A 22971-nucleotide genomic window follows, 5' to 3' on the forward strand; every position below is an offset into this window, starting at 1 on the left:
TTTCCTGTTGACACTGTAAAACTGCTTTGACACAATCAGCATTGTATAAAGCGCTATATAAATAAAGGTGAACAACAATTCAAATTATACCTCTATAGCACTTTTCACAGCTTTACAACACACACACACAAGCAGGACAAAGGAAGTCTTACTCAATGGGAGGCTGGCCAACACAGTTCTAGTGAAACCATAGGTCGCATGTGCTACATTGAATCTGGTGAAGAAAACATTGAGGGAAAGTGTCTACATATTTGGACTCATGTGGATACTGTCACGCTGCTCTGGGAACACGGAGCGAGGAGATGAGGAAACACGGAGAGTTCACAATTAACGTCTTTAATATCCAGGTTACAAGAAGTACAGGCAGGGAAGACATTCAAGGACTAACAAAACTCTGACTGAAAGGACTGGGGCTTTTAAAGACAGGATAAGGAGGGAACTAAGGAGACACACCTAGGATCAAATTAAGCAATCAACATGAGGGAGAAACTGGGTCACAGAAGACATGGGGAGCAAAACACACAAAACAGTCCACAATCCTGACATTTCGCCCCCCTCCCGGAAGGTGCGTCCTCGCACCGTAGTAACATCCAAAGGGGAGGGACGGGCGGGAACTCAGGAGGAGGCTCAGGAGGAGGACGGACACCAGGGAGGGGGCCGGCAGACAGAGAACAAGGAGGCGACGAAGGAGGGAGGAGCCAGGGAAGAGACAGGAGGGACCCGGAGCAGGAGGCGCACAGCTGGACCCAGGCCACAACCGTGAAGATGGCCCACGGTGGAGCCGACGGAGGGAGGAGCCATGGAGGAGGGATGGCCGTCGACTACAGGGGCCCGACCAACGGCGGTGGAGCAGGTGGTGGAGGAGCCCGAGGCGGAGACGGAGAGCCCACGAGCCAGGGGGATGCCGAGGATCCGGGGGGCCAAGGTAGAGCCGAGGGCTCTGGCGACTGAGGCGGAGACCCGGAGATCCGTGGCGGAGCTGGAACGACTGAGGACCCAGGTGGAGCTGAAGGGAGGAAGGAGCCCAACGGAGCCGGTGGGATGGAGCGAAGAGGCGCAGCCAGAGGAGAGGAGTCCTGAGGCGATGGCGGGTCGACGCCCGACCAAGGCGGAGCCGGAGGGACGAGGGAGTCCGGTGGAGCTGGTGGATCGAGGGGTGAGCGTGGAGGCGAGGGAGCTAGGAGCCGAGGTGGAGCCACTGGGTCTACGGGCCGAGGCGGAGTCCGGGCCTCAGAGGCTGGAGGCGGAGGTGAGGGATACTCCAGCCCCGGCGACGCTGGAGGATGGCAGACCCACGGGGCTCGCACCGTACAGATAGGGGGCTGAGGGCGAGCGGCGGGGCTGCCAGACGACAGCGGTGGAGGAGGCAGGAGAGGGTGGGCATTTGAGGAGCGGGCACAGGAGGGCATTTTCGAGGAGCAGGCACTGGAGGATCGGACGCCCCCTCTCTGTCCAGCAGTCCCAGATTTATCTTCAGCTCACTCTCAGCCGCGGTGCAGGGGGCGGAGCTCCACTCCGGGCTCACACCGTCCACGGCTTGCTTGCTCCCCCGTGATGGGCACTGACGCCGGCTCTCGCACCTGGTCTGACGGGTTGGACTCAACTTCCGGGGCGATCATCCGCTCAGTCCCTCGGCTAGGCGCTGGCTCACAGGTCGCGGCGAGAAATGGCTCTCCATCAACGGTGGGCTCGGGCTGATGCTCCGCACCGCGGGGACTCGTGTGGACTCATGTGGTTACAAGGAGTACAGGCAGGGAAGACATTCAAGGACCAACAAAACTCTGACTGAAAGGACTGGGGCTTTTAAAGACAGGATTACGAGGGAACTAAGGAGACACACCTGGGATCAGTATCCACACGAGTCCAAAGTCCATCCGTGGATGGGCTGGGCTCTGGGTCTGGAGTGGATCTGGTGAGATCAACCTCTTGGGAGACTGTGAGGGGCGATCCGTTTCTTGCCAGAGTCCATTCCACGAAGGTGGCGAATTCCGCTCGAGGACCTTCCTCGGACGACAGCGCTCTGCACGCGGTGTTGAGGCTTGCTTTATAGAACGAGCAGAGCGCGTCGTCCGGGTAGCTGGTGAGTTCCGCGAGGACCAGAAACAGTCTGGTATGGTCCTTGAGCGAACGTTCCCCCTGCTCCAGCAGGAGGAGGAGGAATTCGGGGCGTAGGAAGGGATCCATCAGGGAACAACGGAAAGAAAAACACTGGGTAAAACGGAAAACAAAACAGAGGGTAGACGTAGAGGTATCTGTTTTGGTAGGTCCTTCTGTCACGCTGCTCTGGGAACACGGAGCATGGAACTAGTAGATGAGGAAACACAGAGAGTTCACAATTAACGTCTTTAATATCCAACAAGGTTACAAGAAGTACAGGCAGGGAAGACATTCAAGGTCCAACAAAACACTGACTGAAAGGACTGGGGCTTTTAAAGTCAGGATAACGAGGGAACTAAGGAGACACACCTGGGATCAAATTAAGCAATCAACATGAGGGAGAAACTGGGTCACAGAACACATGGGGAGCAAAACACACACAAAACAGTCCACAGTCTTGACAGATACATCCTCATTTTTGGTTAAACTTACCCACTGCTCATGGGTAGAATGAGCGCCACAAGCCCTACAGAGCTGAGACAGGTCATCTGTGTAAGAAAGTAATTGTTGAATTAATGTACAAAATAGCTGTGCATTCAAATGCAAAAAAGTAAATTAAAAAAATAAATAAAAACTTACCAGTCATAGTAAGGAATTTCCATTCTTATAGCAATTATGCCCTGATCATTAGGTTCAAACATTGCAGGCTTATTTAAAAGCACACTTTCAGCAAGCTGTTAGGAGAAAAAATGTGTTATTCACAATATAAAAAGGATATAGCTGAGAAAAAGTACAAAATGTGCAGTTAAACTTACTTTGCACACCAAAGTCCCACAAGATGTGCCATCCATCTGAAGTGGATGCTCTATCGTGGCACATGTCCACCGTGAAGCATTGACACCCCTCTGTCTCACGAAGGCTCTATAAATTACATGCAAGTGATTAATTTAAATGAACTCACTAATAAAAAAAACAACAACAAAAAAGCACACCTTATCTGCACTCACCTAATCTCTGCATTTTTCTCTATCCACTGACTGCCCCAAATGGGTCTATATAGAGGGATCGCTTTTCCTTCGGATAAACAACCATGACAATGCAATACCACATATGGAATTTTTTTTTTTTAATTAATCTTAATAAGGAATAGTTGATTTTAGGATGCTCTGAGGAACCAACAATGAGTGTACAGTGGTGGTTTATACACAAGGCTCCAATTAGCACATCATATTCCAGTGGCTCCAGATACAATAAAGCAGGTGGCAGGTGACTGTCAAGATATAGACCTTTCCACATGGTCAATAAAGCAGTATAGGGTGCTTACCTTCCTCAGTCCTTTTTGACGTCCTTGCCACATGGAGGCCATTTGATACAAGTCTACTACAAAGCCTCTTTTGGAGTCTGTGGTGTACGGTTTCACCAAACTGGTGAGGTAGGCCTTTATTATCTAAAAACAGTAGCACATTAGTCGTCATCTTTATGTATACTTCTAGCAACACAAACCCATTGGCTAATAAGGAAACACAATAACCTACCTCAGTTTCTAGCTCCATCCCAGGTGCAAGATGATCCCTCAAATTTCTAGAATTTTTTTTTGTAGGGCCCCATCATGCTCCACAAACCCCATGTTTTCTCCCAGCCCAGATAGCCTCTACCACTACAAAAATAAATACAATTCAATTTATTTAATCAACTTTTAAAAGGTAAAAAAATTAAAAGAAAAAGAAAAAAAAACGTACACATTTCTGAGGCATCAATTGGAGACTGTGTGAAACAAGAAGAAAACTTTAATGTTATTTAGTGCAGAATTTCAGGAAAACCTTTTATAGCATATATTGGACTTACATAAGAGTGCTGCAGAGACGTGCCTGTTGGTGGGGTCTCTTGAGGCTCAGGGCATGTAGTTGGGGTCTCTTCAGGCTCTACAGGGAATGTTGGAGGACACTGAAGAGAAATGACCATGGTAGCGCCAGTTTTAGGCCATTTGTTCGGCAACCTTGGCTTTGGCTCGATGTAGCGGGTAAGGTGGTCCACATTTACCTTCAGTGTGGCTTTTTCTTTTTCAGAAACTAGGTCCACACTTTTATCTTCAATGTTAACTATTGTAAAAGGGCCTAGCATGGCACTTCCCATTTTTCCTTCCTTTCGCTGTTCTTCTCGAACATTTTTCCGCAAAACTTTGTCTCCAACTTCAAATCTGTCCTTCTCCCCCTGCAGAGCCTTCCTCTTCCTCACCTTTTCTCTAACCTTTTCTACATTTTCCAAGACCACTTTGCGCACTTTTGGCAGATCTTGGAGGCCAATAGTCAAGGCTTCCGATGTCACTTTTCTCTCCACCATTTCATCATTTACCTGAAAGATAAAACACAGAGATTCCTAATATTAGTTTTATCAGCAGTTAAAGATTCAGTAGATGTATCTGATATTTAAGAACCCACCTCATAGTTATCAGGAACTTCTGAAGGGTATCTTGCCTCCCGGCCAAACATGAGATAGTAAGGAGAGAACTGTGTTGTGAGCTGCTTTTTGGTCCTAAGTCCCAATAAGGTTGCCTTCAGGTCCCCCAGCTCTCAGCATTTGAACCCACCAACTTTGTTAGAACTCTGAAAGGAATTTTTTTTTTTAATCCTTGTTACTATACAGTATCTGTTAAGGTTATGCAGCTATAAACAATCCAGGTCAGCATTATTCCTTTGGATGCTTCCATTCATTTTCTCCACAAGGCCATTGGTTTGTGGGTGGTATGGAGAGCACAAGTTCCTTTTAATACCCAACCTTTGACAAAGGTCAAAATTAGTCTGTGAAAATAAGTGTACAGTATACTGAAAAATGAGAGTTACCTTCTTCTTTTTTTTTTTTAAGACCCAGAGCACATTAGGTGACAAAAATGTTACCATATTGACCAACTCTTTGCCTTGGTCTGTGAAAATCCTTTTTGGAGCTCCAAATTTATAGAAAAAAATCTAAAATGCAGTCAGACACTTCCCTTGCAGTTTTTTATTTCAGTGGGTAGGCCTCTGTCCACTTAGTAAAATAATCAATCATAACACAAATGTATTGATTCCCCTGCTTGGTTGGAGTCAATTTCCTAATCAAATCCATTCCCACCAGTTCCAGAGGCTCTGTGATCTGAGAAAAAAATGATGGTGTATAGAAGGACAATATGCATTTAATCAAATTTTGGAACACTACTGTCATTGGATATACTCACCTCTATCGGGATGTAGGCCTTCTTCTCCTTCAATGTAGACCTTCTGGGCTATCTACAAAATTGAATGTTCTGTGTTAAGTACATTCTAGCGATTAAGTGATTTTCCTTTAAAATAATGAGCCACAAATAAGTAGACAAGAATAAAACTCACCCATTTGCGGATGTCCTCTTCCATGCCAGGCCAGTAGAATCTGGAGCTGATGGCATCTTGAGTTTTTTCCATGCCACAATGACCCCCCCTGATCACTGGCATGGAGGCTAAGAAAAACACAATTTGCCTCCTCTGGTGAGGTGACCACTTTGGCCAAATGTTCACCTCGCCTACGCCTCCAACATATATAGTGAAGCAGGCCATCTGATATAGAATAGACAAAGGCTACGGTCATTATTTGCTGTACTTGTGCCACTAAAATGGCAATTTTAAGGCTGACCTTTCACTATATAGCTTTCAGCTCTTCTTTTAATGATGAACTTATCCTGTTTGGAACATCCTGGAGGATATGTTCCACGGAGAAGAAAATTCTCCAGCTCTCTGACTTTTACAGGATCCATCTACTCACAATCACGTTCTCTCACTAACTCACAACTATCCACGTTCACTCACGAAATCACCACAACTCGCTACACAAAGTTGGGTGAAAAAGTTAAATATATAGGCTTGTCAATTGACTGATTCATTTTTGTTTTGATAATATGGAGCATCTGTGGACTTGTCATTTGGACAGAATGAAACTGGTAGTTTAACGGTTTTAATGAGGACACATTTCCTTAATGATTACCACTTAGCCTGCTATGATTATAGAAAGCTGATTTGAACACAAGCAACTTTTCAAGGTTTGCTAGGCCTTTTTAAATAAACTGCCATTTTATTAGGACTGTAACATGTCATTAAAGTAGTTACATTTTCTGACATCCTGACAGAGGATTTCAACAGATGTTGAAACAAAGAGATGTGGTTGGCCTTTTTAGTGTGTGATGTAGACTTCATAACATTGGCAATGAACTGCGAAAATAGATGTATGCAGCATTTCTCTTTGAGTAACAACAATGTTTAATAATAATAGGTTGTAATTAATAAAATAGTGTAATTTACTTGTTTAAAGAACTTTGCTACTTATTTTTCTGTTTGTGTGGTTGAGATTGTATGTATCTGAATTGGAATCCGCTAGACAAGCACAATTTACAAAACATTACAGACCCACATGCAAAGACCATCATAGTTTAGATTAAAACAAGAACCCAGATGGCCATTCCCATTACAACCATTAAAGCTCATGAAACTTTGCTGTTGTTTATGTTCAGATTTTTCAGCTGAATTTTGATAATGTTCAGATTTCATATATTTTTTATTAAACAAATTAGATGAGATACAAGATATTTCACAAATCAACATGGGCACATTGGCTTTAAAGTGCAACATGCAGTCTTCCCAGAGTTATAGCAGCTGTGAACTATGGTTTCACAGGGAATGTGTTGGCCAGTGCTTGCCTTTAAAAAAAAAACTGTTCTGACACCAATGTTATAATAAAATCACATGTAAAATGAATCACATTTGTTTACATTTTCTTTTGTAGCACAGAATTCTTAAATAAAATTTTTAAAAATCTTAAATTCTTGAAGTTATTTACCCATTTCATTTTTCATACTAAGAGGTTGCATGGGGAAAATGCCCCATCAGATATTTGTCCATATCAAAATCCTGATTATTACTAGTAGTGTTTTACTAGCACTAGTTGCACTTTAAAGGTTGTCTTGGATAGTTAGCAGATGTTATAGGGTTTTTTTGTTTTTTTAACATTGTAATCATTACAAGAATACCAAAATCGTGTAACGAGCAAGTGTTTTTAGACAGCTTAATATCACGTCAATTTGTGCTTTCAGAATCGGCGAATCTGCTGCGGTCGTCGCATCACATCTGGAGCGAAGGACCTGAACCAGGAAGTTGGTCACCAGATAACACGGAAACCAGCTAAACCGTAACACCGGTCAAGTAAATCCATATGTGACAAAATAAAAGTCTGGACAATAATATTTTGGGTATTTTTAGTTTTTTTTTTATTTCAAGGATAATGGGAGGGTTATTATTATTATAAATTAAAATAATATTTTAAACTAAAATGACATAATTACCGGTAACTGAAATAAAGCAAAAATATAAATAGTAAGACTTAAAGCAAAAACAAATTATCAATGAATGAAAAATGTTCCATTGGTAACGAACTGAAATAAAATCAAGTTACATAAATAAAAATAAAAAAATATTTAAAAACGTCAAAAGCACATAATTACTAACAAAAAAATAAATAACTTAAAATCCAAAAATAGAAACGAATTAAAAATATGAATAAATACTATAATAATATATCAATAATACTGAAAAACACTTCATAATTTGTGTATGGATTAATTTAACAAAGAAAAAAAACCTTTCAATTTAAAATGGTTTATTAAGCACAGAAAGTCAGAATGAGAAATTTAATTTATGTAAATATTGGTTGGTAATCATTTTAAAATAAACAAATATTACAATAATGTTATATTTCATTACCTTTATAACACAAACAAAAATATTATTTTTGAACTGAAATAATACAACAGTAATTGACAAACACAAGCTTTCTCAGTTGTTTCATTCAGTTTTACTTTAGTACAGTCGAGCTTGAATGGAACCGAAGAAAGTTTTCAAAAGAAACTTATTGACCAACTTTAAGATATGGTTATAGGGTTGTAACAGTATGAGATTTTCACGATATGATAATCGTCTCAGAAAATATCACGGTTTCATGGCATATATTAAACAATCATTCTTATCAGTTCTTATTCTTTTAACTAACTTAAAAGAATAAGAACAAGTTATTTGAGTGAACAAATCCTTTATTGCAACAAACTTGAAATCATTTTAATGAAAGTAAGCCTCCCTTCTGAGGAAAAAAACAACAAAAAAATGACAAAATAAAGCCATAAGCCTTATGTATATCTATATCACACTTTAACATTTTAATTAATGTTATCAAATGAAAATTTAACAACACTTACTTTTGGCAAAGTGCTGCACAACAGAGGTATTCTGAGTTAAAACATGGACAAACATGATATTCCTAAAAAAAATAATGTTTAAATAAATTATTATAAAGAATATTATTACTGTTGTCATAACTTTTAACATTGTACAATGCCAATTTATTTCTGTCAGGACTTCAAGTTAAATTGAACCTTTATTTTAACGGGTTGTAGCAGACCTTTGAGTTTAGTGTATTTGACAAGGGTTTTTCTCAAATAAAACTGGTTTTCTCTCAGAGCAGCTCTGCTGATGTTCATGTTTATGTAGACGCTGAAAACACCATTAGTGTCATGCATGCATACTTCAGTTTGTAGTAGATTAAACGACGCCACTCATATCTACTTTTGATTTATCCATCCATCAGATTGCGCGTTTTAAGTGACAACCTCGTTAACGTTATTCTGTAAATCCCATGTTCACGACTGCACTGGGATTCCCTCTGCATCACGGAAATTATACGGCCTTATAACTTTATCTGCACGGAGGGATGATGTCCGCGATTATGAGCGAACATGTTGGATGTATTGCCTGCTTTTACAGCCACTTTGCGTCCACATTTTTGCAAATTGGATTCGTCCTCAAGGACAACCCCACGTTCGTGTTTTTTTTTTCAATATCCAAAGTATTCCCATACTGCAAATTTAAACTTTTTTTTCGGCGGGGGATGGAGATTAGATACAATCTCTGTCTCTGTCATTTCAGCAGAGTGAAGCAGCCGAAAATAAATTACATATGCGCGGGTGAGATTATTATATATATATTTTTTTTATTTTAAAGCGTAGATAAGCAAATGATAACCGTGTACGGTCAAACCGCGATAGACCGTCATACCGGTATATCGTTACAACCCTAGGTACAAAATCCCATTGCATTTAACACAGTTTCAATGTCTCGCAGTAGTTTGTGCAGAGGCTCCAGCACTGGAGTGACATGTTGGTCCACCCATTCCTGAACTGTTGAGTGCGAGTACAGCAGACACATCTCTCCTCTCACCTCTCGCACCTGGCTCTCCACAGCATCAAGAATACTGTTAGAGGAAAAATATGAATCTATCCTATCATAAGGACCTTGTTACAAAATTCACATGAATAAGACATGTTTCACAGTTTCCACAAAAACATGAAGCAGCACAACTGTTTTCAACATCGTAGTAGTGTAAATATAAGTATACATATTAAGAAACTTACATTTTTGCTTGTGTTTCAATCTGTTGTCCAATAAGTGGGTTAATTGTCTTTTTTTGCCTGTGGTAGGGTGTGAACCAGCCCCTCACAAACCTGTTATGCAAGAATGAATACAATTGTTTGGTGAAAATTACCCTTAACTTCACAACCATCTTAAAACTTAAAGAGGCCCTAAACTCACATATTGTTCTGAAAATGTCTCAGTTCTGCAGACTCCAGCAAAGACGTCAGCTTCACTATGAGTTCAGCTAGTTTTGCCCCAGCAAAGGAGGAAGACGTCCTGGAAGATAATCTGGGACACACAGGCCAAAGAATATTCTGTAAATGAGTCTATTTTAAAGTAACCCTTGAGGTTTCTTAGTGTTACACTCACACATGCTTTTTTATCTTTTAGGGCACGGATATGAATATACGGTACCTCTCTGTGTCTTCGATATCCACAGTGCCAAGTGTCTCAACCACCTTCTTTTGAGCCTCTTCAGTAAAGCCACCTAAATCACAGTGAACAGCTATAGTGAGTTGAGAATTTTTTATATTTGTATACTGCCATCAATTTACCATCAAAAAAAAAAAGAAATATATAGGAGTGAAAATAAAAGTGACTGACCATGCAGAAGAGTCTGCAAACAGGATGCCAGAGAGGGCAAACCCACAGGCATCAGCTCACACAAAATGGACAAGTGGTCATATCTTAAAAGGAAACAAAGAAACACGTTATTTTCTTGGCCAGTAAGACCATTGCGATTCTAGTGATAGTCAAGATGCCATCTAACCTTTGCCATCCAGTTAGTGCAATTCCCTGTAGCTTAATGCCAGCTGACAGGCTGGATGCTACTTTGAGCCATTGTAAATGGTTGTCCAGATGTCTCTGCGTGCTGGTCACACAGGTGTGCACCGTGGTCGAGCCTTTAAAAGAGCTGGCAGCCCACTGCTGTAACATACCCGCGGACTTATATCCTTCCATTAGCATGACTGGAAAAGTAAATGTAAAAGGATAAAGCATTTTCATGACCAATTTACTCAAAACATGTAACATTAAAGTGAGTTTTGACCCAATTTACCAGTGTTATTGACATCTAGAGTAGGGCTGTAATCCCACAACATTGGTTGCACTAATCCAACAAGACCACTCTCTAAAATAAAACCATAAATTGGATACAAATTGTTATTAGTATAATGCAAAAAAAGTGTATATACAGTATAACAGTGTAAGCCATGAATTGGAAAATGCAGTATAATTCTTTTAGCATAGACGGTAGTTTGATTTGGAAATATAAGATTACATTTATTTTTTCCATTTGATTCATTTAATTTCACATTCAGTCAGTGTGGAGGATGTGGAACATTTAAGTAAGATATTTTTGCCCAGTGAAGACAGAGGTGTTGACCTTTAATGTGTCAAGGGGAAGGAGGTGAAAGTATCATAAGCATATAAAAAGCAACTGAAGGGAAGTGTCTGTTGTCAGACGAGAAAAAACATTAAAACATGTTACATGAGTCAAAGACCAACCATCCTGAGTGAACAACCTCTTAAATTTAGTTTAAGTTCCAAACTCTCCTACAAACCCCCTTTTGCACTGTCTATAAAAAAAGCTTATTTTAATGTATAATTCAAAAGAAGATTATTCATTTCTAAGAATATACATTAAAAACTTTTAACAAAGTGTGTTTTTTTTCGTTCAGTCAGTGGGGTTCACTGTTTTGGAATGACACGAGGATGAGTAAATAATCACAGAATTATGATGTTTGGGTGAACTATCCCTTTAAGCATGCATTTATACATATGGAACTATTTATTAAATGCATCCTTTCCTCTTATACACAACAAAATCCTGATAATTTTCCAAAATGGGTGATAGATATGTTAACTGCTCGCCTTTAATGGTCTCAGGAGTCATGGACCTGAGCATATCATCCCACATGACCAAATTAAGGTTGGGCGCACTCTTCTGAACACCCTTTGCCACCTTAATGACATGACTGAGGAACAGCTGGTGAACGCTCCGACCTGGAACATCTAGCCAATGCTTGGACTTATCTCCATGACCGAGCATGTACACCTATTAAAAAAAATTGTATTTGATCAACAGGCCATTATAAAACTAGACCCCTAAACTTAAATGTCAAACATATTTTTTCAAGATCTGAACAGATCTTGAGGCAACAGTTCACTTGTGTAGGAATTACTATATTGTAGCCACACATGTGGCATTTTATTGACGGAGGGATGGGCTGTACCTCATCGGCCCCGATGTGCAGGCTGGTACTTTTAGGGTGGAGCTTCATGACTTGTTGGAGCATCTCTTGCACCAGCCTAACTCCTGCATCACGATGTGGGTTCAGGGTGCCTAGACAGTAGTCCACCTCCCGCAGATCTCTAAACACCTTGTGCTTCAGGACAAACTGATTGAGAACATTTTAAAACAGTAAAGAGTTTGAATATGCATAATTCAAATGGATAAAAAATTCTTCCTCTCTGTAAATGACAAAAATAGGTTTCATAGTTACTTCCAAATGACCAAATGTCTGAACCAGGGGAATGATCTCCAGCCCTCTCCTATTGGCAGCATCCTGGATAGACACAATCTCCTCACGGCTGTTTGGATATAAGGTATTTTGAGCTGTCAAATTATAAAAAAAACACAACAACAACCATATTTTGAAAATATATACTCGCCTGTATGGAGGCTGAGTTGTAGATTGAAGAACTTTCAGCTCTCCTTCATAGGGAAACATGTCCTCATATTCGATGAGCAAGCCATTGGCACCAAGATCAGCAAATAACTGGATCAGCTGTAGAAACATTATCGTGGTTAATTCCTTAAAGCTTGATTTAAACAGTCATAAAAGAGTAAAAGAAGTTGCACCTCAATTAAGTAGCCAATTCTAGGAGGTGCCCCTTTCAGGTCCAAATGCACAAACTTTTTGCAACTGCGCAATGACTGGTCCATATCAGGTACTGATCAATAAAAAATCTAGCAGCGTCTTAAAGATATTTTAACTTATACTTCATATTTAAATTACGGAATTAACAACTGAGACTCTATGTGTTATCCTTTAATCTTTTGTCATTTAATAACTGCTGATACTGTAACTGGAAGACGTTCTGCTTGTATTTCTTAATCAGCCTTGTTCTTTTTCAAATATGTACTTTCAACTCAACGAAGCTAAGCATGAGATAGCACCTCTGTTTACAATCCTTTCCTCCTCCTCTTCTTCTTCTTCTTCTTTTAGGATTTAATGGCGGTTGGCAAACCAATTTAAAAGGTGCATTCCCGCCACCTACTGGAAAGCAGTGTGAAGCGCACAATGAATAGGAAGTTTAGAAACAAAAAGCTACTTATTCAAAAAAAAAAAAAAAAATACAAATTAATTAATTAATTAATTAATTTAAAAAAATAAAATAAAATAAAAAACCTTTCCTCCTCTACACTGCCACGCCCACCAATATGGCAAAGTCATTCTGAGAAGCACGACGGGCATTGTAGTTTGTTGTGCATTTTTAAACCAACAGCAATTCAGATGTAGGACTACAAGCGCATGCATGTCCGCTCATGACCGGAAGTTGTTAACCGTGGTTCTCCGCAGGGAATGTTATTTCAGAAAAAAAGCGTAAATTAATTTATTTTTTATCTTGACATATTTAATATCTCTAATCAAAATTAAATTTACAGGTAGTATTTAACAAAATTAATACTGAAATATAAAAAAGTCAGTTTATAGCTAAAAGTTTAAATGAATAATGTTTTTTTAGTCTATATTTTATTCGAAAATTAAGTTAAATGTTAAAGTAAAGTTTACCTTTATAAGAAATTAACTTTTATAATATCTTTATTTACATAGTAAATGCATATTTAGTTAAGATTCTGGAATGTCTTGCAACAGAATTTGAACGAAGTAAACGTAGTAAATGTCACTCTCTAGTGGACAATGTTTTAATATACAGAACTGGTAATATTGACATAAAATGTTGTTGGTAACAGGATAGTGATTATAATATGTAGGTTCTTCTAATCATGGAAGCGGTGATTCATAAACTGTGAACAACTTTGAGGTTACTTGCAGACATTCAATAACACTTATAATTGGTTGTTGAATGTCAGGAATCGAGTAGAAATAGTCTAAATATTATTAATAATAATAATTATTATTATTATCTTTTTCTAATTGTATTTTCCTATACTGTCTTTAGATGACTTATGAGCCCCCAAATAAATAATAAAATGAAAAGGAAAATGCCTGTGATCTGGGCACATTTAATTTATTAATTTGGCATGATTTTTTTTTATATATATATATATGATTATATATAATGTGTGTGTGTGTGTGTGTAAAATCATGCCAAATGAATATATAATATATAAACACACACACACACACAAAACAATATATCTGAACATTCTATACACAGAAAACAGTAATAGAAAAGAAAGAAACAACGAATTAATAATAATAATATAAATAATAATAAATCAAAATATTAAATATTCAAACAATAAATGCGATGTAAATTGCGGCACAGTAAGTCAAATTCAGTGTGTGAACGACTGCTGTGCAGAACTACACAAACGCCTCTGCGTACTTTCCTCTGAACAGAAGGAGGATCAGGAGCCTTGCAGCACCACGAGGGGGCCTGATGCAGAAACACAGGAGCATCAGCAGTCCAAAAGAGCTTCGCAGGACAGGCGGGAGCGCGCACTCGCTCACTCACCCACAGAGACAGACTGCGTTTGGAAGCGCGAGGCGGTCAGATCGTGTGTTTTGTGTTGCTGCCGCGCAGTATCTTTTCACGCAAGTGCCGAGGACTGCAAGGGAAAAGTTGATTTCAGAGACTCTCCAACTAACGGGCATGGCCGCTCCCAGATCCCCCTGAACGCCAGGTCAGTATGAGCAGATTCTGCGTTCATTCCTATGCTTCAAAGGCGCATTGTTGCAGATATAAAGAGTTGCATTGTTGGGACCGTTGGAACTGATTGTTGCACAGCGGTTTGCTACCTTGTGGCCAACCATGAAAGCCGCTTTGGGGATCCGTGGTCGGGGAACCTGCTATCTATCGTGCTGCGGCAAAATGCTCCCATCGGGTTTTTTAAATAACAGCCATGTGTTTCAACACGCAGTTCCCTTGCATTGAAACCAACGCTAATTATTATCTAGTTATGATGTGATTTAGATGGTTAAGTCTTAGACTTGTGTTTATAATGTGTGCTTTGTTTTGATTAAACATTGACTTGGCTTGTGTAATAAGCTGTCATTAGTTAAAACAGCGCGAGCGGTTCATCAAAGTTATCATGGGTAGAGAATTAGTAGCCTTTCTGCATTTGGCATATGGTTTATTTTTCCCTTTGGAAACAATTTGTACGCATTATTGTGATGACACATCATTAGTTTGTTTCAGCGAGCTGTAATTAAGCACAGTAAACATTTGTTGGGCAGAACTGTTTGTTTGTACTTCTGTATTTTGTTTGAAAGTTTATGGGCCGAACCGACCCTTCCCCCTTTCTTCTCCCGGCCTCGCTGTCGCCTTCCTCCGGGGAGGGACTGCACCGGCGACCGTGACAGCCGCTACCCAAACAAAGACGGGTTACCAGGGGAAACGGGGCTCTCTACCTCTGGACTGGGCCTCTGGGGGAATAGTGTCGGCTCATCTGCATCAGTCCTGAATGAACCTCTGGAACAAAGACAAATACTGTTAACGTGTGAGAACCTGACGGCCAAAAATCACTTCACAAGTAATGTCGATAACGCCTGCAAGGTCACTTTGTGTTCACGGCTGCTAAGTGGCTCAGAAGATTTGACAAACAAACCCGTTTTATGCTGGCTGCCTTTGTCCACCCTTGGTGTTTGTTTGTCAAAAGGAGAACACATTTTAATCAGAAAGGGAGCCAGTCTGTTTGTAAGTCATCAAGATGAAAGACAAAGAACCATTTCTGAGCATCAAGCCATTACAAGACGTATACAAGACACAAAAACTATAGTAAAGTGCCAAATTAATTTCAAACGGGCATTCAAAAATATCAAAGAATGTGTCACAATATGCTACAGGTGATCAACACAGAATTAATAGAATCATTTTCAAACAAAGATGTAGTTCTTTTAGTTCAAATGTGGGTGAAAGTCATGGAATGAGAGACCATGTCTTATGTCTGATCTATTAATGATGTACACTGTGGCATTGAGTAGTGTCAGGTTCTTGTATCAGGTAACTGGACTAAATTAATTGTTTCTGCTGAGATCAGATATGTTTCTTTTATTCTGATGGTACATTCTGATGAAAGGCTTTGCAAAACTTCTCAAGAATTTATTTTGCTGTTGTTGCTTATAAATCACCTGAAAACTGGGCAAACTGATCCAGAACACTTGTTATTTTGCACATTTTGCGAAAGAAGACCGTCTTTGTGAGTGTAATCCTGGCCAATCTCAAGATCCCTCAGGCGCAGATTGTGGGATTCAAAATGTTTTCTGTCTAGACCAGATGTCCATATATAAACACCGCTGAAAATCTCAGGGTTTTGTCCCCCATGTTCCAAATTAAGACAGATAGGTAGTTGTGTTTTGGGGGGGACTTGCTGATTTGAAAGTAGGTCATGTTGGCCTTTAGTGCGGCTAAATGTTATATAATATTCAAGACCACTGTGTAACAATGCTTAATTTGATCATGTCCGGAGTGTAAATGTCATACTCCGAGCTTCGCTTAGGGAAAGAGAGATTAAAATAAACAGAGACCTGTATTTTATCAGGTTCAAGATATGTGTTTGTGATTTATCTTCATTTTTCTTCTCTATTTTGCTTCTCTGTTATGTTTATGGTATTTGATTCTAGTCTATTAATAATTTGATTCCTTTTTCTTCCAACTTTATAGTACTGAAACCTAAAATTAATATGAATCAGTATGAATATTTCAGTATGACTATTTGCACTTGTAATGGGTGCTAATGTGGTGGTCTTGATAGTAAATCTCTTTGACGCTCTGGGATTCACTGTAAGTTGCTTTGAAGCACAGGAAGTGAAACTCCATAGACACTTTCTCCCAGTGTATTTTGATTCACTGACTTTGATTCAGTCAAACTGAATAGAAATGACAAGTTCCCCCAGCAAAATGATATGGGATTTCTGTTGGAGTGATAGTCTCACTTATCTTGCAGAAAAGTTGGTAGTAATTTATTTTGCATGTTGGCTACAGTGACACTGCACTCACACCCAGAGGAGACCTTCCATCTGCTACTTGTTTATAGAAGCTCCGCTTTGGTTCGCAGTCAAGTCCCCAAATGGGTGCCACGTGGTAGATTTGAAGTCCTTGTGTGCTGCTTTTTGATTAAATTAGTCTGTTTGCTCACTTTAATGAAGATCTGGTTTACTCTTTAAAAAGTGTTGATAAGAGTTGCCTCAAGCTGTTTTAATGTCGGTGGAAAACACAGTTTTCTCCTGTGATCCTCCTCTCTGTGGTGTGTAAATGATATTGTTTCTTTTTCAAATGTCATAATTTCCCTTACTCCTCATCAGAAATCATTGAAATCACCTTTATTCCTCCGACTTCTTTTATGTGATAACAGTGCAACCCAAGCTCCAGTGGATCCTGTGTGTAAATGTGGATGTTATTGGCAGAGGGAGAAGGTAGACTATGTTTAGCTTAGGGTATGGTTTGTGGTGTCTTGAGTGGATGGATGTTTTAGTGGGCAGACAGACAAGCTTATTGTAAACTTAGGTATTTGGGTGGTGGGTTACTTTTTCCACAAAAATATCAAGTAGCATGTTTTTTTTAGTATTGATAAAAAGAAATGTTTCTTGAATGCCAAATCAGCATAGAATGATTTCTGATGGATTATGTGACACAGAAGAAGACTGGAGAAATGATGCTGAAAATTCAGCTTTTTCGTCACAGGAATAAATTGCATTTTAAAATATTTTAAAACGGAACTTGATTATTATAAATTGTTATAAGATTTCTCAATATTATAGTTTTTACTGTTTTTTTTTTTTTTAAATAAACTAAATGCAGCCTTGGTGAGCATAAGAGACTTCTTTCAAAAATATTAAAACACCTTACAAACGTTTGAACTGTGTCAGTAGAGACTTATTTGTTTAGAAAACCAATTGTTTGTTGTTTCTATTTTGGATTATTAATAGCTGTTTTACATAATCTCTCTCTCTCATACAGATTAAGTTTAGTAGTTCAGTACTGGATGTTCTGAGTTTACTTTGTCCTTTACAGTATCATTTCACACTAAGTAGCCATTCACACAGGAGATTTTTGCACTTAAAACTTGTGATGCAGGGCAGTAGAATAAAAAAAACTACAAAGTCTAGAGACGCATTTAGTAAAAATTCTTTTAACTTGAGCGCTGTGTTTTTAGAGAGACTTGTCAAGGTGCTGCAAAATGCGCAAGGTGCGAGTGCAACAATCAAATGTCTGTCTAGCGCATGTTTACATAGAAAAACAATGGAAAAACTAAGTGTAGTGGAATGCAAAAACTGTGTGAATGGCTCCTAACGGTAAACTGTAATCGGCAGCGTGTTTAGCTACACCACTTTGCCAGTCATGCTCTACAACAGTCTTTTGTTCTTTTTGTTTGGTATTTAGTGTTTATTTTAATCAGATTCTCTTTTAGGTCTTGTTGTTTGTACTCCGTATATTGGAGTGCCTGTGGTAGAGCTTGATGAAGTATGTATGAAATGAAAAGATGGGAGAGTTTGAAGTTGCTGCCAAGGCTGGCACGAGTCTTTAGTGCAGAATGTGAAGACAGAGGGAGAGTAGATTGCCTTCAGCTCCATACTGGTTAACTCAATGCTGGGTCAACTGTCTTGTCTGTGGAAGAGATGTGTGGTTGCTGACAAGCTTGAATGGAGGGAAACATATTTGTTTTAAGCAGCAGTTTCATGCATCTTTCTCATGAGGTTCAGGATGGTGTTTTAGTACATCTTGTTCTTTTGACTGGATCAGTGTTGATGTACATCATAAGTTTGATAGCTTTATAAAGACGTTGCAACAGATAGAAAGAGAGTGGGAGAAAAGCTGACCTTTTCGAAGATGAGACCCAAGTTCATAAATTCAAAGTTTGATTGAGAATCAAAAGGTTTATGAAGCTCAAGCTTTTTGATGAACGCCAGCTGTGTCCTGCTGCATATGGGAAGAAGGATAGTATATTTTAGAAAAGATGAGCAAAACAATATCAAAGAAACTGTTGCTAGTGAATTGATTGGATGTGCCTCTGTTCTTGACTCAACAGTGCAAGGTTTTCTCAGTGGAGGGATCAGTGTAGTCTGTGTCTGGTTACAGTATTCAGTTTCATTTAGTCTTAACCTCTATCAGTCTCTCTCCTCCATGGCTATTTTGAGAGGTGCCTTATGTCACATCAAATCCACATCTAAAATTTGACAGCACCGCATGGCTTCCCACTCACTGAGCAGGTTGTATAATATTTGTTGCTATTTCGAAATGTCCAGTAAACCCTTCATCTTCAAAGACTAACCGTTTAAGGACAGACCATGTGGATTAACTAGCTATAAGTAGGGAGAGTGCCATGGCTTAACTAATGGCGATTTTCCACTGCATGGTACGGTTCAGTACTGCTCACTTTTGGGGGGTTTTCCACTGGGTACAGTACCTGGTACTTTTTTTTAGTACCACCTCGGCCGAGGTTCCAAGCGAGCCGTACCGTTACCAAAACGTGACGTGTAAACTCTGCTGATCACTGATTGGCCGGAGAAAAACGTCACTGCCTGCGTCATTGAACTTACGGCACGAGACCCAACAGACCCGCTAGATTTAAATCAGCACAGCCAGTGAAGGATTGAATGCAACTGTTTTGAATGAGCACACCTTTCTTTTAATAACCAAATAATGGCTGTTTCGTTGTCTGTTGAAGAAGTACAGACATTCCTCTCATTGATAGCCGAGGAGCGGATCCAGGGAGAGCTTAATGGAGCGACGCGGAATTAAAACGTTTTTCAGGAGTCACGGCAGTAGAGGCGGTGCTGCTATAACAACACGTGAATAATCCCGCCCACTCTAAAGCGGTACTAAACTGCAGTGGAAACACAACCCGAGCCGAACTGAGCCGTGTCGTGCTGTTCTGAGCTGTGCCGAGCCGAGTCGTACCACGCAGTGGAAAAGAGTGTGTGCAGCTTTTTTTGGGTGTGTTTAAAATGTTAGTCTCCTGTAACCAAACTTTACTATTGGCAAAAAGTCATGTTCGGTCAGTATATAAAATTTTGTGCTATTTTGTCTTAAATAAATTAAAAGGTCTAACTCTAAAGTTAAAATCAATATTTTGAAATACACTATAGTTGGGGTTCGTCAGAATTTTTTCTTATGCTTGCCTAGGCTGCATTTATTTGATCTAAAATGCTAAATAACAGTAATATTGTGAAATATTATTACAATTTAAAAGAACTGTTTTGTATTTTAATATATTGTAAAATGTAATTTATTCCTGTGATGCAAAGCTGATTTTTCAGCAGCCATTACTCCAGTTTTTTTCACATGATCCTTCAGGAATTATTCTAATATGCTGATTTGGTGCTCAAGAAACATTTCTTATTATTATCACTGTTGAACACAGTTGTGCTGCTTAATATTCATGGCAACCGTGATGCATTTTTTAAAGGATTCTTTGAGTAGAGCAAAAGAACAGCGTTCATTCGAAATAGATTTTTTTCAGTAAAATACTTCGTCACATTTGATCAATTTAATCTGTTTAAATAAATCTTACACATACACCCCAAACTTTTGAACAATAGTGTATTTAATAGACTAAACTTTCAAATGGTATGTTTCAAAGACCTGTGCACCCCACCTATCAGAAATAACAGGAAAATCCAGCCAATCAGATTAAAGCTGGCCAGATCTTAAAGTGCTTGCCAATTTTGTGCATAGTGTGCATCAGACTGTCAAAGTAGGCCTTTTTTTGTAAACAGAAGGCCTGAACGAACAAAGGGGAAATAAAAGGAAGAGTGAATCCAGCCGCTCTTTATATCTGGCTTAAGGCTGTCACAATCCATCATCTTTAAGCACCGTATGTGAACATGACAGTGTATATTTAACCTAAGAATGCTTGAGGGGAATTGTGTACATGTGAGAGAGGGGTCTGGGGCCAAACAGATGCATGCTGACAGTAGAAAGGGATCTGCAGGCCATACACTGGAAAATAGCACTCAGTTCATCGAATGATCTTTGCGTGTGAGTGAGCGTGGTTGTTCCTTGAGACCTGTCATTGTAATTTGATCATTCGATTACTGATATGTTGGTTGCCATGGTGTCCTCACGCATGATTAGGTTACCATGCGGCTGCCATCGATGTTGAAAAGTACAGTTGCATTTTTTTTATTTTTTAGATGTGTATGTGTGATTTTTTTTATTTATTTTTTTTATTTTTATTTCCATCAGATCCAATCTGTCATGGTTGGTATTGATTAAAGGAGTAGATCACTTCCAGAATGTAAATTTCCTTATAATTTACTCACCCCAATGTCATTCAAGATGTTCATGTCTTTCTTTATTCACTCGCAAAGAAATTAAGTTTTTTGAGGCAAACCTTCCAGGATTTTCTCCATATAGTGGACTTCAATGGTGGTCAATGGGTTGAAGATCCAAATTGCAGCTTCAAAGGGATCTGCACGATCCCAGCCGAGGAATAAAGGTCATATCTAGTGAAATGATTGGTCATTTTTAAAACAAAGAAAAAGTATATTCTTTTTAATAGAGCTGGGTATCGAGTTTGATACTTTTTAGACACCGACTGAATTGCCTCGAGTATTGAAAAATTTCTAGTCGCTCGGTACCAAATTTTGATACCTAAGGGGTTAATCTCATCAACGTCAGTGAGCCAATAAGCCTGCAGCACTAGGTGTGTTCGACTAGAAGCAGCGGGGCACAGATCGATCAGTGTTTGACATCCACGAGAGCTCTTGTGGTACTGTAACACACAGATCGGTCTGCACAGTTGGTCCGCGTCAAGTCGAACACACCTACTAATTTACACCAGTTGCACTCAGAGATGTGGCTCACACATGAGACTGTAGTGTGAATGCGTCCAAGCCCCCTTAGATGTAAGGCTGCATTTACACTGGTGTGTTTTTGTTTAAAAATGAAAACGATCCTCGTCATACTGGTATTTCCACTGTGTTTCAAGCCAGCTTTCCATTATTTCCGACAAGCGACAGACCGGAAGTCATTAATTTCCAATGGAGAGTAGTGTGGGAGCTGCGTGGAGTTCCGATCATATGCAGATGTCCGTTCATACTACACGACTGAAAGCGCGTGTTACATGACCATTCATGCACAATATAGCATCATGCTACATAAGACAATAAATAAGATTTATACTCCGCCTTTACTCAAAACTCACTTTAAACCACCATCTAGTGTTTGAAATAATTTCCGATTGCCGTCAAATATGTGTTTTGGCCATGTAATGTTGCTGAAATATGTTATTACCTCTGAGTCAGAACAACGATCACGGAAGAGAGAGCGCAGGCAGACAGCGCTGGAAGCTTCTAATGCTCATCAGTAAATCAGTGGAATAGAATTTCAATGAATAGAAATTATGATTCTGTCTGAGCTATGCATTTTAAAACGAACATGCACTAGTGTAAATGTAGCCTAACAGATGCATAAACTGAAGACTATTTGAGCTATATTAAAACTATTTGTACTGATTTATTGTGTTGGTTACATTTTGATCCTTTGTGCAGTGGCTCAGGAGTATTTGAGTCTGTATAAACATCAACAAGCTGAAAAATAAAACCAAAGTTTTTTGTTTTTTTTAGATAATGTAATCTTGTTAAAATGTATTTAAAATTGGTATTGAAAAAAGTATTGTTCAGGAACCGGTATTGAAGTCAAGGTATCGATATCGGGTTCTGTATCGGTATTGATATTGAAAATTTTTGAACGATACCCAGCTAAGTCTGGGCGATATGGCCTAAAAAAAAATCCACGATTTTTTCACAAAAAATCTGATTTTTTTTTCCCCCTACTTAAAATCAATCTCCAGATGACAAAGAAAGTGTTCAAAACAAGTTCTAACTTTACGGAGTGTCTATTTACATTAAGTGCAAATAGCCTTGTTGGCAAAGGCTATTTACACTAACTCCGCCCACCAACGTGCAATTGAGTTAGTCAACAAAAAGATGCCCATATAGCATCAATTTCAGTGGTGTAGATGGTAAGGCGCATGCTTTTTGATGCGATCGACTCGAGTTCGAGCCCGCCTTTTACCAAACTTTTTTTCTCCCTTTTCAAATCTCATATCGCATCAGAAAGGCATTTATTTTCAAGAAAAAGTATTGGGTAGGTGTAGGGAGGGCTTTATTGTCCCAATGAGGTGGCATCCATTTAATAATTTGAATTAAGTAAAATTTATTTATATAGCACCTTTCACAGACAAGGAGTCACAGAGTGCTTTACAACACTATCAGTA

The 22971-nt window shown here is 39.3% G+C and overlaps 2 protein-coding genes across 7 annotated transcripts in view; one reads left to right on the forward strand and one right to left on the reverse strand.

The window, feature by feature from the left end:
• Positions 1 to 7738: 7738 nt before the first annotated feature.
• Positions 7739 to 12785, reverse strand: LOC306857833 (hexosaminidase D-like). 2 transcript variants are annotated; one of them, XM_079398041.1, is made up of 12 exons: positions 12421 to 12785; positions 12231 to 12346; positions 12062 to 12149; positions 11792 to 11956; positions 11430 to 11613; positions 10615 to 10686; positions 10327 to 10525; positions 10161 to 10243; positions 9972 to 10044; positions 9735 to 9845; positions 9557 to 9646; positions 7739 to 9396 (listed from the first exon to the last, which is right to left on the reverse strand). In XM_079398041.1, the coding sequence occupies exons 1-12, from the start codon at positions 12502 to 12504 to the stop codon at positions 9219 to 9221; spliced, it is 1443 nt and encodes a 480-aa protein (XP_079254167.1). In that variant the 5' UTR covers positions 12505 to 12785; the 3' UTR covers positions 7739 to 9218. The 2 variants fall into 2 exon arrangements, with proteins under 2 accessions (XP_079254167.1, XP_079254168.1); XM_079398042.1 differs by having other exon boundaries at positions 7745 to 9396; positions 12739 to 12784.
• A 1406-nt stretch (positions 12786 to 14191) lies between these two features.
• LOC306857824 (rho GTPase-activating protein 12-like) overlaps positions 14192 to 22971 on the forward strand; it is a 63469-nt gene continuing 54689 nt past the window's right edge. Inside the window, exon 1 of one of the 5 annotated variants that reach the window (XM_079398018.1) lies at positions 14192 to 14433. The gene's annotated coding sequence lies outside the window, so the exon portion shown is untranslated. The remainder of the gene's footprint in view (positions 14434 to 22971) is intronic. The other 4 variants (XM_079398019.1, XM_079398020.1, XM_079398017.1 and 1 more) reach the window with 4 other exon arrangements.

This window comes from Barbus barbus (assembly GCF_936440315.1).
Source record: "Barbus barbus genome assembly, chromosome: 38".
In the NCBI taxonomy this organism is placed as follows: Eukaryota; Metazoa; Chordata; class Actinopteri; order Cypriniformes; family Cyprinidae; genus Barbus; species Barbus barbus.